Below are 17,834 nucleotides of genomic sequence, written 5' to 3' on the forward strand. Positions count from 1 at the left end.
AGAAGAGCAACTCCTAGTATTTTAATAGAAATGACACACAAATCTCAATTTAGACTAAAATATTTATTGATTTTTATAGAAATACCATCCATAAAAAAGGCAATATAAAACATTTTACAAAACATGTCCAACCAGTGCATTTAAACAGTGACATTCATTAAAAACAAATAATAATCACAAATTCAAGTGCAAAAGTCTTAAATGGTTTCTGTGGACAACATGTAAAAAAAGAAAGAATATAAACTGAACATTTACAGACCAATCAAAATTGTTTACAAAAAAAAAAAAAGTGAAAAAATAACTAAATAGCACTGGTTGTAAAACAATAATAATACGTTATTGGTGATACTGTTTTAGCTAAAATGAAAATGTATGCCAACAACAACACAAAGACAGCGATTAAAAGCCATTTATGAATGTAAAAAAACAACAACACTAATTTAAACACAGACTGGCACAAGTGATCAGATTTCTTCATTCATCGGTCAGATTTTCTGGCATATGGAAGCATTGGTGGTGAACCTGAAAAACAAAACAAAAAAAACAACAACATGATTAGAAATGACATCAGCCCTGCATATGCCTAACCTGCCAACCGCAGCACAAGGGAGTATTCGTGCAGACGAACAGGCATGCACACCTCTGTGAAACAAGAATATCCAGAACGTGACTGATCACACAAGAAGGTGAATTTGTCTTTGAACTCCTGTGACTGGGTAACATGGAAATCAGGCCAGACCGTCACTCACCTAAAGGCCGCATGGACCCCGGTGCCAAACAACTCAAATACAGCCAGGTTCTATTTTCTAGAAACCACTTCTGCCGAAAGCTCATGGTATCGGGGAGGCTATGCCTCCTGTCCGCTCTGGGGACTGTAAGATGGTAAGGTCAGAAGTCACAAATGGCCATTATTTCATTAACGGTTTGGATCCTTTCACCTTCAGTGTTAATAGGGATCATAGTAAAACAAAAATGCTAACCGTCTTGTGTAATCAGTTTAAAAAAACAAGGTCTAAGTTTGTTTATATGTCAATTCCACTGCCATTTGAATGCAAGACCACAATTCAAGAGTGATTATAGAGTGACATGCTTCAGTTGTCCAGTAGAGGTCAGTGCAATTTTTTCTTCTGAAATATTCCGGGTTCATTCAGCCAATAAATACATAATTCAAAATATATACTACTGTTTAAAAGCTTGCAGTCAGTTTTTTTTTTACAGCATTTAAAATTGACTTTTCAAATAAATGCTTTTTTTTTTTTTTATTCTGTTCATCAAAGAACCCTAAAAAAAAAAAAAAAAAAAATTGTATAACGGTTTCCACAAAAATATTAAGCAGCACCGCTGTTTTCAACATTAGTAATAAATGTTTCTTGAGCAGCCAATCAGCATATTAGAGTGATTTCTGAATGATCATGTGACACTGAAGGCTGGAGTAATGATGCTGAAAATTCAGCTTCACCATCACAGGAATAAGTCACATTTCAAAATATTAAAACAGAAAAAAGCTATTTTAAATTGAAATAGTTGTTCACAACATTTACAGTTTTTCCTATTTTTTATCAAATAAATGCTGCCTTGGTAAGATACTTTTCAAATTCATTTAAAAAAATAAAAATCTTACCAACCCCAAACTGTTCAACGATAAAGCACTTTTGAAAATGTATAGACTTGTCAATTACATGTGCCTTTTTTTATTATTAAAATGTACAGAAAATTGTTTGCTATGGTAATCAACATGATTCCACAAGTGCTTTTGAATGAAGTTATTAGTTGCAATTTTCTTACAGCAGTTAAGATTGAGATGGTGACAGTATTGTTTCCACTGGCCTCATCCTACCTGGATGACTGGCTCCCAGACGCTGCTGGACAGTCTCCAGATGTTGAATATACTCTGTGAGGGAACGTTCCTGATCTTGGGAAGAGCTGAAGGAGCGTTCAGCTGGTCCCGGCACAGAACTTGTGTACATTCTTGGAGTAAGAGAATAGGAGGAGTTAAGTTACTAAAACTATTTGCTTATCAGAAGGAAAAACAATCAACAATTTACAACGTCTGAAGTTGTGAATGAAACGGATTAGAGTATGTTTTACAAGAAAATACTGTTTCATTCTTTCTACTTCAAATTTTCGTATTCAATTCAATGTTATGTGCCGTTCTTTGTAAATATTTGTGAAATTTACCAGCAATATCCGAGTGAAAATTGTTTCTACACCGATTTTTCTTTCAGTGTAGATCAACACTATTGTGTGTAGTAAGAAACGTCACCTATTATTCAGCCTGAAGGGTGATTTGATTGGTGGGACTAGAGACGAGACCACACCCCTTTGAGCGAAGGCAAGATCACGGGTGGGTGGAGAGTTGAACGCAACTCCAGTCTGCTGCGGCCTCAGCACTTCAGTCCTCAGAGCAGGAACTAAGAGAGAAGGAAAGACGGCACACGAATGACTAATGATTTAAGTTACCAAATCAAGCCTCTTAAATACTCCAGCTGAACAAGTGAATCACATCACTGCTAACCTGTGCTTGGTCCTGTTCCATGCCCGTTAACGGTGGCACTGCCTGAGATTTTCCTTGTAGCTCTTTGCCATTTCCTGGTCAGGAACTTCAGTCTAAAAAAGTGGTAAGAAAATAAGTAAAATCAACAATTCATAGTTTCCAGTCACGTGACTAGCACAGACACCTGCAGAGAAAAACATCCACACAACTGGCAATTTTTCATCTGTTTCAAGCCACAAATATTTAATCACCTCTCAAAACAAAAACAAAAAAGTTTTGCACACTTGTGATCCATATACAGCACCTGCTCAAGTATTTCAATCACTAAAAACACCAGAATACTCTAAAACGCTTAAAGGGACAGTTCACCCAAAAATGAAAATTCTGTCATTAATTACTCACCCTCATGTCGCTTCAAACTCGGAACACAATTTTCACGATTTCATTGACAGTCTACACAACGCTTCAAAAAGTTAATTGAGAGATTGTAAAACTAATCCATATGAATTGAGCAGTTTAGTCCAAATTTTCTAAAGAGACAGATTGAATAGCTTTTCGGTTGAAAGCTCAACCGAACCTGGTAAACGCGTGAGAGAACAAACCTCTTCTGGAAGGTCAAACGTGCTACGCAACACGAGAATAAACCTCATTGGTTCTTCTGGAAGGTCAAACGTGCTGCGTAACAAGAATGAACCTCATTGGTTCCCGCAGGTCAAGCGAACATCCTTGAGCTTCTGTTTACCACAACTGATGTGTGAGTCGATGAATGTTTATAATGTGAATAAAAGCCTAAAATAAATCTGTTAATCATATATAGTGATTGTGTGTCTTCAGAAAATTTGGACTAAACAGTTCAATTTATATGGATTATTTTTACGATCTCTTTATGAACTTTTTGAAGCGACAAAGTGGTAGTTGCTTATACTGTCAATGGAGGGACCGAAATCTCTCACATTTCATTAGAAATATCTTCATTTGTGTTCCGAAGATGAACGAAAGCATTCTTCATGGTTTGAAACCACATGAGGTAAATTATGACAAATATACATTTTTGGGTGAACTAACCCTTTAACGTGAAAAACATAACATAACAGTTTTATTAAAAGATCAAATTGAGTATACACCTTATTGATGATACATACCACATACAGATGAGCCCAGAATATGAACTAAATGGTTAAAGCATTTTCTTTGGAAAAACCATTAACAAGAGGAAATGCATTTATATTTTGCATTTATATTCTGGGCTCATCTGCTTGTAATATCGTAATATCACTGTCTTACAACATAAATACTCAGTAAAAACATGGTAAAAATAACTGGTGGGCAATGGAGGAAAGCCTTGTTTTGAAGGAATAAGAAACTGAACAATCATTTTCCTGAGTCATAATCAAACTTCAAGCACATTTTTAACTTTTAAAGTCACAGTGAAATGGTAGCAGCATCAGATTTTGTTCCCGTATTTTGACATGCATCCAAGTAAAACGTAGGGTAGGGAAGTAAGGAAGCTTGGATCTATCCATCCATCCATTGGTTGTTGGGATTTTGAAATCTGCAGATGAACATTAACTTGCAGGCTCAAATTGACTAAATGATTGGAGAAGTTCTGCATGTCAGAACTTTATTTTCACCATAAGGTCCAGCAATGACATGCTGATTAAACACTGTTCACATGCATTTAGCAAATAGATGGGGTGAATTTTCACCCAAGCAATTTCTTCATACTAACCCTGCCAGACACATAGTTGGGAATCCATGATGGCATTTTCTTTTTTACCTTGAGATAGCAATGACTACTCTGACAGACGTCCTGAAGCGGTTTAGAGGTCTGGAGACCTGCGATTGGCTTAACGTTGGCTGTGCGCCCATACGAGCTATGAGCGCAAGCGTAGCCTGCTCGCACTCTTGAAACCCTCCCAGTAGCAGCAGCAGATAGCGCTTCTGATACACCAGCGACTTCCTGTAACTCTCTGCTCGCAGGTATCTCTCATAGAGCCGCTGCACCTACAGGAACAAGTTCATAAAGCAAGCAGTTCAAACGGTTTAGAAACTTTTTATTAAACATTTTATTCTTTTTATTTTTAACATTTATTCAATTAATGGCCTAAGCTTTTTCATTAAAATATACTGGTAAAGTAACGTGTGGGATGTTTTTATTCAAAGTATAGACAGGTCTACGACTTCATAGGGACAGATAGTATGCTTTGAATCTTTGAGGTGATTTACCTTGTTGTTTGAGAGATCATTGATGGGTCTGTTCTCATTGCTAGCTGTGACTCTTAACAGTTCAGCTTCTGCTTTTCGTAACGCAGTCAGTAGAGTCGCTTTTTCCTTCTGCCAGGCCAGTTTCTCCGATGAGACGCACTGCTCTGCAACAGGAGACTTCACCTGACCGGACAGACAGAAGTGCACACACAACCATCACAACTAAAATCAAAACATTTACATACTAAACATTAACACAAACACATTCCCTCAGAGAAGCAGATGTGTGACCCCATAGAAATGATGAACTGCAATTTTCTGCCATTTTCAACCATCACACACACTCTCATGCAAACATTTTGCTGGCTGTTCGAAACGGTCCCCCGTTTTTAATAAATCAAATCAAGTTTTATTTATAAAGCAACCATGGTTGGCCAAAGTGCTGTACAGAAATGTAAGAGAAAAACAAAAACAAAACACAAACTAAGAGCAAGAAATTGAAAAATTACGGTAGATTAAAAGCACAAGAGAAAAAAAATGCGTTTTCAGATTACCTGCTGGTGACTCAAGCTTTGCAGGTCTCTCTCCAGACAGGTTATAGTGTGTTTGAGGGAGATCTTCTCCTCACTCAGAGCAGCGAGACACTCAGAGAACTCAGAGTTCTCCTTCAGCAAACGCTCCATTAGAGAGGGAGTAAATGAGGTAGAGTCCTATGGAACACCGGATCAAATACATTACAATATCCAACATGTTATGCTTGCTTACACAAACAACTGTCACATAAAGACAAGTGTTCAGCAGGAAAATGGCGCCAAAATATCATTTTAATTTGAACGAATGACTGTTAATGCTTTTGTGCAGACTAAGGTTATTTTCCTAAACAAAAACTGAAACCAAGACAAAAACAGTTGATCAGAAAACATTTTTGTAGACAGGAAATAAATGAAAAACTATGAATGAAACCAACATAGGTTGAACTGAAATAATAATTATTGAAAATAATCGCTTTTGTAATCATTTAGCTGCCAACACATGAAGTAAAAAAAAAAAAAGAGTTGTGTGGCTGTTCAGGGAAACCCCTATAGATGGCGGATCATGCACGTGAGTTCAGCGGAGGGAGAGAGACGCACTGCGAACAGCATAAGGCATAAGGGACTAATCACTACATCACTTCACAGGAAGTTTAGAGGGAAATTTACCCACCTGTCATTCACATCACTACAGTACTGTAGGTCTGACTAAAATAAAACGCGGTGAAAAGATGTTGAGGCTCAGTCGTCATTGAGTCCCAGGTATTATTTATGCAGTTGTTTACGGGTATAAAGTAAGCAAAACATGACAGTTACAGTCATGATTCTGGTTAAATAAGATAAGACATTTAATATATCCAAATTATATTTATCATTCAGTCTAGCACTTACATATATGACAATTTATATGAATAATACATTTATATTAGCCTATAAATACACATGGATGTATTATATGCACGCGTATATGTCCACAGCCTCTATATCATACTCTTTCCGTTGTCTGGTACCCAGGGTTTTCCTGCAACACCTACCGTCAAGAGAGTGAATTCACACACCCATTCAACCAGTCTGATATTTTTCCTCCAGCATTGGTTTTAACTGACAAAAATCACATGCGAAAATCTGAATTTGTGCCGAACATCTGTGTTGGTTTGTACTAACACAGTACCACAAATCTATTTTTCCTTATTTTTAAAATGTCATACAACTCATAAATGCCATACACTTTCATCTGAGTGAAAGCCTGTGAGAATCAGTATTTTTGGGTTAGGTTTAGGTTTAAAATCTGACAGTACAGACAGTACTTATTCTTCATTCCTAAATTTGGTATGGGTATTGTTACCTGAGAGATGTTTGCGAATGTGTTCTGGGCGAAGGTCAGGCCATTGGAGTGTGTGTCTCTCTGCAGGCGTTCTGATGTGAGCTGTTTCTCTTCCTGCTCCAGGTCAGCAAGCGTCTGCTGCAGCTGCCTCAATCTCTGCTGATCCTTCTGACGCAACAACTCCAACTCCATCTGAGAGAATAAAAAAAAGAAGAATTTAGAACACTGAAGTTGTGCTCACATATATATTTTCATTTTGATGATCTGATATTGATTCCTAATTTTTTTTTTGTGCGTTTTTTTAGATAATGTGTGAACAAATCTCAGTTGTAGCATGCCTCCCATCCAAGCTTTATGCCTTGTTACTTCTGATATGAAAAAGTCACAGCATTTATTGTTTGAATTTCATAATAAAATTGACAGAATTTGTAAAGAGCATTCTGGCACTCTTTAATGTGGCTTGACAGATCATTGTAGTGCATGAATGAACATCAGAAGGTATGTTGATACGGATTTCAGGAAGTTGTGCTGGTTGTTTCATGTTGTATATAATTTGTGGGTGTCAGGGAGCCACTATCAACATGCAGGGTATTGAAATCGCTTTTGAATGCACGCTCGCTTTTGCCTTTTGAATTTGCGATCACACATAATCTGTGTATAGAGAAAAGATATTTTCCAATGACTCTCAAGATATGTCGCGCTTACTTTCACTTTGACATCAAATCTTCTTCAATCGTCTTGTCAGTCATTATCAGTCTCGTAATTGAAATCTGACTTAATGTAACGGATGGAATAATATTTGCGTTGTCATTTGCGGTGAGTATGCGGGTCCAAAAAGCCTAGACTATTCCGACTCAATTTGTATTTTGAATAAAAGTTTTATAAGGTTGGGTACGGAATTAAATTAGCTCTGCTGTCGGATAACGGGTCAGGTGTTCTGTTAAGTACTTTGGGTATAAATGATAAATGAAAATAATTAATCACCAGTTTCTCGTTGGTGCGTTCCTGTCGCCGTTCCTTTTCCACCTGCTCCTGTTTCTCCTGTCTCCTCTTTCTCTCCATCTCCTCCTCCCTCACTCTCTCCCTCTCTTTCACCACTCTCATCTTTTCCTTCATCCCATCCAGCTCCATTTGTAAGTGAGTGGCTCTCTCTCGCTCTGCCTCTAGAGTGCGCCCGACCTCCGTCTTCTGAGTCTGCAGGCCCTCCAGAGCAGCACGGAGCCTCCTCACTTCCTCCTGCTCCTGGTGTGTCTTCCGCTCGGCCTCCTCCGCTTGCCTGCGCTTTCCTTCCAGGACCTGCCCTTGCAAACGTTCCAACATGGCTGCCAGGTCTTCTCCCTGACGCCTCTCGTGTTCTAGTTGTGCCCGTAGGTCCTGAATGAACTGTCTGTCGTTGGCAGTGGCCGCTTCCTGTCTGCGGGCTTCCTCCTCTAAACGCCGTGCGTGTTCCTGGGCCTGGCGAGAGAGTGAATCCGAGAGCTCCGCCGATCGAGAGCGTTCCTCCTCCAAGCGGGAAAGTGCAAGTTCAGTGCGCTCTCGCTCCTGGGCCATTAGGGCCTCACAGCGAGACTGCTCGATCTGGAGCTCAGAGCGCAGGTTACTGCATGTGATGCTCTCCTGGTTCAGAGCGGAGTTAAGCCGACTGACATGTGATGCTTGCTCGTTCAAAGCCTGGTGCAAAGACTGTTTTATATAAATACAAAAAAACACATGATCAAGGGCAAATGATCAATTTTAACTGCCATTTATACACATTTAACCATGGCAGTGATACACATCATCAAATAGTAATTTGGTTAGTAACTGCATCAAACAAAACCTCAAAACATCATCCTCAATATCACCATATAATTCACAAAGTTAAATTAATAATGAATTATAACACTACTATACATTTATACATACACTATACTCAATCAATCAAGAAAATATCAGATGAGTGATACAGTATATTAGCCTGGGTTTCCCCATGCTGCCTTACGTGCAGCACGATTTTATTCACGCTGCTAGGCAGCCTGGATTCCATGGACCAGATTTTCGCCTCAGCGAGGGGACCAATAAACAGAACGGGGAGGGAGCAGCAAGACGATGACGATGTGTGCGACTGTCAACCCTAATAACGCTAACCTCTCGGATAAACTCTGTGGTTTTTTCGATAAAAACATGTCTGTAGAGTGTCCATATATACCTTCTACCCTCATGTTTGTCTTGCACAAACGGCAATAGTCGCTGAACGCCATCGTGTACACATAAATCTCTGACCCATCGTCTTCTTCCTCGTCAAATTTCTGTCGCTCTACATACGTCATCTGGTATAATTGAAACGATTGGCTATGAGCTACGTACAGGTGCATTTGATAGACATTCGTAACGCCCAATAAACGGCTCTGGGCATTCGTAAACCACGCCTCAAATACGAGAAAATGAACATGTGGTTCCCAGACCACGTCTCAATGAGACAAGGTCTGACGTTAGCCAGGTTAACAGTATATAGCTCTTTATATAAAATATCCATCTTTGAGAGTATGCTATATATGGATAAAGTAAAATATACCATGTACTCTAGTAAATCTCAACTGCTTGATAGTTTATATCATCGTAAAATGTAACATATATTATCGCCTAGTTCTAATCTGCTTAAGGCATCTAAGGTATTAAGATATTAAAATATAAATATTAGCATGAATTTCTCTAAAGCTGCTTTGAAACCATGTGTACTGTAAAATACTTTTTAAAGAAAATAATCTGGCTTTTAGCAATGATTACTATTATTTAAATAATTATTATTGAGATTTATTTCACTGAGATGAATTAAATCCCCACCAAAAGAAGGTTAGTACATCAAAAATGTGTATTACCTCCTGAGATTGGTGGTTTTGCTCAATTGTTTGTTGACTGTTGAGTCTCTGCTGTTGAAGGTCCTCTTGCAGTTCCTGAACTCTGGCCTGCTCTTTCTTCACTGCCTGTAGACAGGCCTGATGCTCAGCCTCATCATTTTCCAGCTTCAGCCTTAAGGCCAAAAAAAAAAAAAAGGTTTACGACATATGACTTAAGTGATCATTAATTTTCAATGGGGTGCATGCACAAGTTTGCCGTACCTGAGTTTCTGAATTTGGCCCTTTAATTCCTCTTGAATTTTGTATGCTGACTGAAGCTGAAGTCTGGTCTCCTCTAACTCCGCCTTCAGCACTGACACAGCCTTTAGCTCTGCCTCTAACTGTCTCTGCTGCTCCAGTCCTCTACTCTTTTCAGCCTCCAGTGTGGAGCGCAGATCATTTGACAGTGTCTGTTCCTTTTGCAGCCGCAGCTGAAGCTCTTCAACTAAACAGTGCACAGAGTTAAAATCTACCTTGGTGACCAATTTTGATGGTTTTTAATATTTGCTGTCATTTTTTCCACTTTTTGACCATAGATGACTCTGAAATATTTACCATGCAGCTGATGTTGTGTTTCCGTGCCCTGTTCTTTTGCAGAGTGCAGTGAATCCTGCAGCTGACGCAGCTGTTCTTGACTCTGCTGGCTGCTTGCATGCAGGCTACGCACCTCAGCTAATAGACTGTGACGGTCTGCGTTGAACAGCTGCTCTAAAGATCTCCACTGCTGCTCCTCCTGAAAGAGAAACGGTTAATGAATAACAAAAGCACTTGATCCATGTCAAGATTAAGATGGAGTGAAAACAGCATCACATGCTGGGCTTCTCAGCACCTGCTTCTGAAACAGTTTCTTCAACTGGTCCAGCAAAGGAGTGAGGTCCATCTGAGTGCTGGATGTCATGAAAGCCTGAAGCTGAGAGTGAAGCCACTCGCGTTCACTGTCAAACACACTGCGGACCGCATGCAACAGCTCGCGCCTCCAGTCCACGTCCCCACTGTCAGTCTTCATGTGTGTACACACAAACACAAAAATGAAATTACAAGTGGACTGTTGAACCACACACATGCTGATGCAGACCGTAACTCTAGACTACACTGTGAACTCTGGATCTGTTAATTGTGTTTCCATGTTACGTCTTTACCCCTACAAAGCCTAATCATCATGATCAAAACTTTACTGAAAAACCTGTTGTACACAATCTTTTACATGCTTTTAGTATAATTCTAAAACGGTCCACCTTCAGGTCAGGATACACATCTTTTTACTGAGAAATCTTTACTGATTATATATAGTAAACATAAGAATACATTTTATATTGTTAGTAATATTTCAAGATGAACACTTATTGGACTGAAGCAACCTAGGTGTACTTTATACATAATTTTTACATAATTTATACATAACCACCATATACAAAGCCACAATACCAACTTTGACAAAATATGAGGTTTCCACCCGACAGCGACAACCTGTAAATTTGTTGTTTTATCATCATCAACAGCATCATATAGCTACGTATATGACCTTATTATGTTCCAACCTGACTTAAGCTCAGGTTTCACCTTAAATGCAAGTACCACTTTTAATGTAATATCCAGTTTTAATATGCCATTTATGCATGTTTGTGCAATTTTGCTGTGTTGTGGGATGTATTACTTATTAAAACTGTGGCGTAGCCAGAAAAAGATTGGGAAACACTGATCTAACCAGCAACCAATAGATGGAACCAAGTCCACACCCTACACTTTTTTATTTTTCTAGGCTGTTTCACATGGACGTGGCACAATACTGTCACTAATTCCGTTTCATCGTGACTTTAAGGATCTATCAGGTAAGCAATGCACAGATGAGCCTCACCTTGGGTTCCCTGTCAGCCATCCTGCAAAGCAGCTCTCTGAGCGATAGGATGGTCTCCTGTAAGGCCCGTCTCTCCCTCTGCCAGGAGGGTGGCGGAGCAGGCTCAGAATCTGGCCGGGACTGGCCAGATGGGGCAGGGCGATGGGACAAAGACAGGATTCTGCAGCTTTCCTGGTAGACACGTTTCAACATAGCCTATGCATGGTACAGACACAAATTTAAATCACCAAATCATTTCTTGATGTATGAGTGAGGGCAGCACTGTGAGGACCGTTTACCTGTAACTCAGGTGTGAGGGCATCATGGCTTTCATTCATGCTGCCTGCAGCGCTATCTGTGTTTTGAGCAGGTGACATTCCTCTGCAGCGCAGATACTCCACAAAATGAGCATCTAAACGCTCTGTATTCTCCAACTCGAGCTTCAGCATGGCCTCTAATTCTGAGCTCACGTCTGCACACACAAATACACTTCAGATAACTCTAACAGGATTTTTAAAAAAGTAACCTCTATTAAACGCAGTCTCTCTTTCACAGACTCATGCATAAACACAACTCACTGCTGCCGTATCCATCGCTGACCCACTCCGGCACAGACTCGGGAGAGGTGGAGCCAAGTGGAGACCGAGATAGCGTTACATCCGAATTGTCCGATTCATGAACCTTAAAACATAGCCCCATTATCACACCAATCGCTTGCCAAACATGATGTCAACTGAGAGAACAAATAGCATATGTAGCACCAACTCCAACTACTGACATTTGTTTAGGACACTTTCTACAATTACAAAAATCATAGGGAGCCAAAGTGTGAGAATTTTCAGATCTGTTCGAAAAACGAATAAAATTCACCTAGCAAGAAAAGTGTGTGGTTTCACACCCATGAAGTAACACTTTCTTGTAAGAAAACTTAACATTTAAATGGCAAATGTTGTTTTCAGGCATTAAGGTTGTGCTATAAATCAATATTTTTAAATCAAACAAAGAAAGAAAAGAAAGAAGATTCATGATACAGACACTCAAATGTCTTCACTATAAAACTTTGTTTTTCTGATTTCTCCAAGTTCTCAAATCTTCAGAGAACAAACAACAACAACCAAAACAATATTTATTAAAACATTTAATTTATTACTATTTCATCTGTTTTGATATATACTGTATACAAGCACTTTATTTATAAATGAATAATTTTTATGTGATTACATTTTAAAAGACTGGTGAAATTGGTAAAGATTTATGAATTCATTTAATTCATTTATACATTTCTGATAAGTTTATATTAAAATCAAAAACCTGAAAATTTTATGGGGTCCTAAATTAAAAAGGTAGGCTAGAGTTAGCTTGTAAACAAGTTGTTTGCACATGTTTGTTAGACCTCAAAAATGAATGTAATGAATTTCCTTCCCCGTTAATTGTATGAAAAATACTGATATTTAATGATATTGGGGAAAAATAAAAAAAATTGATAATATCCCCAGCCTACTGAGGTGACCTTTGCAAAAAAATAAATACGGACTTTCGCGTGCGCATGAGAAAGTTTCGCATGAGCACGTGTTACAATTTCCGGTTTGGTTATATTATAGTGTCATTACTACAAACAACTTCATTAAGTTTTGTTTTGTAGAAAACCTTTGTTTAAAGTGAATTTCATTTTGTATAAATTGTCTCTTAATTTTAATACATTTTTCATCAACCAATTGCCTGTATTTAATAAACGAGAAGCAAATATATAGCAGATAATATAATCATGGAGGCGCGCCGCGGTCACTTGCATTGCTCGTGAACTGGAGCGCATCTCATCATAAATTAACTGAAACTCGGTGTATGCCTCACATACATGAGAAATACATCTGAAGATAGCTTGAAATGTCTTTAAACGAAACCATTCAAAACGAAAAGAAATAGGCTACTCTCTGATTATGTAATCCATGATGTGGGACCTGATATTCATTTATGTGATATACATGCTTTTTTTCTTACAGTAAAGCACAGTCCACAAACAATCTCAAATGCAAACTCCCTATAATAAGACAAATCTCTGGAGGCATGCTCCAAGCACACTCTCATCTCATCCCTTTTCCCACATTTGTAGTAATGACACTATAACCAAACCGGAAATTGTAACGCGTGCGCACGCAAAAAGTTTCTCGTGCGCACGAAATAGTTTTGCGTGCGCACGCGAAAGTCCGTATTATTTTATTTGTTTTGCAAAAAAACGTACCAGCCCTATCAGACACATAAAAAATATATATAAAAAAAAAACAATGTTTGTGGTGGGCTGGTAAAAATAATTTCTGTTGAGCCCTGGTACATTTCTTTTGAAAAGTTAAATACATGCTTACCTTTTCTGCATCCAGTGAGTCGAGCACAGAGAGGTGTTCGGACAAAGAAAGCGAGCATGGGGATGCAGAGTGTGCGATGGGTTGGACTTCCTCTGAAGGTGGGATAAACATGTGTCTGCCGTGTGGTCTCTCCTTGTCCTGCTCCATGGGTGAAGCCTTGCTGTGGAGCTCCAGGCTGGCGTTGTGTAGTGCGCTGAGCTCTGAGAGATGAGATACCTGCAGACGAGAGGGGCGCTCTTCGCTGCAGTCCAACCGTCGCAGAACTTCTGGGGAAGACAGGGAGGCGGAGAGGGACGGGTCACGGGAAACTCCTTCGAGGAAGCAGTGGACTTGTTTGGGATGGTGGTCCTGCAGGTTGCAGCGCTGTCTGAGCTGCTCTAGCTCCCTCTGCTGATAGGCCAACTCTTCTTCCTGCACAGCCAGGTCATCCTGCAGACTTCGCAGCTCCGCCTTCAGGTGCTGGTTATGGACCTCGAGATCAGCCAACGCACGATCTTTCGTCTGAAGGTGAAAGATCAAATCAGAAAACTTGATTTTTTGCTGCCATGTTGAAAGTCAGTGCCAGGTTTAATGCTACACTTCTAACTAGGGGTTCATTTATACCACAAATTACGTAAAACTATTACAATTTAAAAGCAGGCAGCATAATGGAATTACATGGCTCTATGGAATACTCAATTTTATCAAAGTATTAGTTTACCCAAAAAAGTCAATACTGTCATCAATTACTCATGTTGTTGTTACAAACCCAAAACACTGTTCATCTTCAAAACACAAATTAACAATGAAATTTGAGATTTCTGTCCCTCTATTAAAAGTCCACGGCACCAAAACTTTGGTGCTTCAAAAATTGGTTCATATGGATTACTTTTACAATCTCATCTCTCAGGTTTCATTAAAAATATAAAAAGATGGATGAAAGTCTTGAAGGTTTGGAAAAACATGGTGAGTAATGACAATTTTCATTTTTGAGTGAACCAACCCTTTAATATTAGTATTAATGTAACTAATATTGTTGAAGTGTTTTGTCTTGTTGCTAGGCCGATTGCTTAGTAATGTGGATAAAAGATAATATACAGGTAAGATTATACAATTATTTTGAACTAAAAATCAATGTGTAACAATTAAATTGCAAACTAAACCTCCATTGACTGATCATCCGATCAAGTTTAGGACCAGGTGACAATATTTTTCCTTACTTAGTGAACTAATTAGCCAGTGAACTCATTATTTTGCAAATCAGGGTTGATAATACATTACTTGGGTAACAAGACTTTGGCTGTAAATAGGCAAGTCCTAAATTTGAAAATAAATAAATAAATAAATATTTTAACAGATGAACCAGAAGATATCCTAACATGTGGATCAATGAAGGAAATAAACTACTGGACATACCTGTCCCTCTTCCAGTAGCTTCTCAGCTCTCTCTGTGCTGTTACTAAGACCCTCCTTCACTGCTGTTAGCTCCGCCCTTAAAGCATCATGCTCCGCCCTCAGGTGGATCAGCTGCTGTTCCCTCTCACGTAAAGCAGTCTCAGCTTTAGCCAAGGTCTCTTCAGCACATGTCTGCAAACATTAAAAACACTGAATGTCACAGTCTTTTACACCACTCACTCAAAATGCATTACATCAGCAGTTTCAAACTCACTTCATTTAGCTAAAGCCATGCTGTGAAAAAAGAGCAACAACCTAATTTTTTTAAGTTTAAATGCGCAGCAAGTCTCTTGTAAACAAACTATTCCCAGCTAGCTAGTGAACATGAAAGAATCCAAATAGATAATGTCCAACTTTACAAGTTAAAGCAACCAAGGTTTTGCCTCCTGTTCAATCACAACAAAAAGTACACTTGTCACTCACTAGCAAGAAACAGTTATTTGATAAAATACCTCTCCATTGTACCCAGCAAATATAAATAGAGCGTCTCTCCACCTTACGCTGTGATTAACCAATCCAAAATTTAGATCAAGCTTAAAAATAAACAGTTTAAAAGACTTCAGACAGACTTCCTCTTTGTAAATGTACTTCCTGTGTGAAACTCTCTTCTTGTGTGCCAGAGGGCTGGACTAAATCAGTCTGTTCTCATTCCTCCCCTTTTTTTCCAGCTGTAATTTCAGGCACTACAGAGACCGCACACACAACATGGTTGATCTGCGACTAATTAAAGGCTCTGGAAAGCTTAAAACCGAAAGGCAACTTCCCAAATAACTCTGTTTACATCACAGCACATGGAAAGTTTAAAGTTTACAGTCCAAGTTCATATCAATTACAGTTTGTATTGCTCAAATTCCACCACAAAGAGAAATGAAATCTAATAAATAAACAAGTGTGTGTGTATATGTGTACATTTTATATATATATATATATATATATATATATATATACATATACACACACACACACACACACACACACACACACACACACACACACACACACACACACACACACACACACACACACACACACACACACACACACACACACACACACACACACACACACACACACACACACACACACACACACACACACACACACACACACACTCTCTCAACAGTGAGCCAGGTTTAATTAATTATTATTATTTTTTTATTTTTTTTACAAGTATCTCACCAGTACTTCTTTTTGGGCTTCCCCTTGTTTAGCCACCATCTCCTCCTGTTGCTCTTGTAGTTCTTTTATGTAGTTTATCTTTGATGTCATTTCCTGTTTCAAGTGCTCTATTTCCTCCTGGAGATATCCCTCCCGTTTTCTCAGAGCCTCTCTCTCCATGTACAGTTCTTTTTTGCCGGTCTCCAAGGCACTGATGTTGGCTCTGCCTTCTTGGATGTGCTCCTCAAGCTCTGTGAGCGTGGACTGTAAAGCGGCCAGATCATTCTCATACTGCTCCTCTTTGTGCTGCAGCTCTGAGATCTGGCTTTCCAGAAGCTCCTTCTCAACACGCTGGTTCTTCGCCTCCTCTTGCAGCCTGTCAAGCTCCTGCTGGACCTCATCTTGTCTCTCCTCCACCCTTCTCAACTGGAGCTCAGATTCTCTCATGCTGGACTGATGAGCTCGCTCTGTATCTTCCAACTCTTCCACACGGGCCGCCAATCGCTCAGCTTCTGTCCGTTTCTCCTCTAGCTGTACTTTCAGCTCATTCGCCTCCTGTTCCAACAGGACCACCTTCCCCCTTTCCTCTCCAAGACTCCGGCCAAGCGCCTCCACCTGACTTCCATACTGTTCCTCCTGGGAGAGCAACAGCCTCTGAAGAGAATCCTTCTCCCCGACGGCACGTTCCAGCTCAATCTTTAACTCCTGCAAGCGAGCACGAGACGACTGCAGCGTGTGGCTGCTGAGCTCCTGGCACAGGCTTTCCTCAGATGCCCTCTGCTGGCGGGGATGAGTGGACCAGGGAAAGTCCGATGACTCTGGGCTGTCAGTGCTAGGGTCACTGACCTCGTGATGGTTGGGGTCAAGCTGGCTCAACTCCTCTTGAAGCTTGTTAATAACCTCATGGAGCTGCTCGGTCTCCTCTTCCTTTGCCTGCCGTAAACGTTCCTGGTCACAACGAAGACGTTCGACCTGAGAGCGCAGCTCTTCTATCTCAGCTTGCTTTTCCTCCAGTGTCTGAAAATGGTAATGAGGACCAGTTACAAGCCAGAAGCATATTTAATCAGTATAAAATAAATTACAGAAGTCTTCAAACTAAACAAGACTAAACCTTAGATTTACTTTCCTTGTGTTAAATGTACTTCAATTCACCTTTGATTATAGAATCAGCTAAAATATACATTAAGGTGCAGAAAGAGAGCAATGAAGTTTTAGAAACATGAAATGAGATGTGTCTGCTTCCTGAATATTAGGTATGGGAATTTAAAAATCGGGGATTCTTCATTATTCTAGTTACATTAACAATTATTTCTGTGTTTCTGAAGAATTTGTGTGTGTGTGGGTTGGGAAATAAAACATAAATATGACAAATGTAATTTTCAAAAGGTTTGTTTACACAAAGCTTTTCACAGATGTAATGAAATAATGAATCCTATATTAAATAAATACTAAAACAATGAATAAAATGTGCTAACATTTTTCAATCAATTTCATAAAAAACCTCTGACCACAATACTTGTGCATAACATTATTAAAATCAAAAGTTAGTTCACAGTGCTTTAATGTTAACAAATACATGAACAAATTGAATGATGTTTTATTAACTAACATTAAGAAAG

At 39.2% G+C, this 17,834-nt stretch overlaps 1 protein-coding gene across 6 annotated transcripts in view; it reads right to left on the bottom strand.

The window, feature by feature from the left end:
* Positions 1-48: 48 nt before the first annotated feature.
* pcnt (pericentrin) overlaps positions 49-17,834 on the bottom strand; it is a 55,048-nt gene continuing 37,262 nt past the window's right edge. For 3 of the 6 annotated variants that reach the window (XM_084425739.1, XM_084425737.1, XM_084425734.1), the window contains 19 exons: positions 16,237-17,232; positions 15,019-15,189; positions 13,624-14,124; positions 11,842-11,944; positions 11,563-11,735; positions 11,285-11,479; positions 10,259-10,429; positions 9,985-10,162; positions 9,652-9,874; positions 9,412-9,562; positions 7,538-8,236; positions 6,575-6,745; positions 5,254-5,409; positions 4,721-4,882; positions 4,272-4,498; positions 2,516-2,607; positions 2,264-2,411; positions 1,786-1,968; positions 49-522 (listed from right to left, as the gene is read on the bottom strand). In XM_084425739.1, coding sequence (XP_084281865.1) covers positions 1,791-1,968; positions 2,264-2,411; positions 2,516-2,607; positions 4,272-4,498; positions 4,721-4,882; positions 5,254-5,409; positions 6,575-6,745; positions 7,538-8,236; positions 9,412-9,562; positions 9,652-9,874; positions 9,985-10,162; positions 10,259-10,429; positions 11,285-11,479; positions 11,563-11,735; positions 11,842-11,944; positions 13,624-14,124; positions 15,019-15,189; positions 16,237-17,232 — 4,695 coding nt within the window. In that variant the 3' untranslated portion in view covers positions 49-522; positions 1,786-1,790. The remainder of the gene's footprint in view (positions 523-1,785; positions 1,969-2,263; positions 2,412-2,515; positions 2,608-4,271; positions 4,499-4,720; positions 4,883-5,253; positions 5,410-6,574; positions 6,746-7,537; positions 8,237-9,411; positions 9,563-9,651; positions 9,875-9,984; positions 10,163-10,258; positions 10,430-11,284; positions 11,480-11,562; positions 11,736-11,841; positions 11,945-13,623; positions 14,125-15,018; positions 15,190-16,236; positions 17,233-17,834) is intronic. The other 3 variants (XM_084425738.1, XM_084425735.1, XM_084425736.1) reach the window with 2 other exon arrangements.

Source organism: Rutilus rutilus (genome assembly GCF_951802725.1).
Source record: "Rutilus rutilus genome assembly, chromosome: 12".
NCBI classification, from domain to species: Eukaryota; Metazoa; Chordata; class Actinopteri; order Cypriniformes; family Leuciscidae; genus Rutilus; species Rutilus rutilus.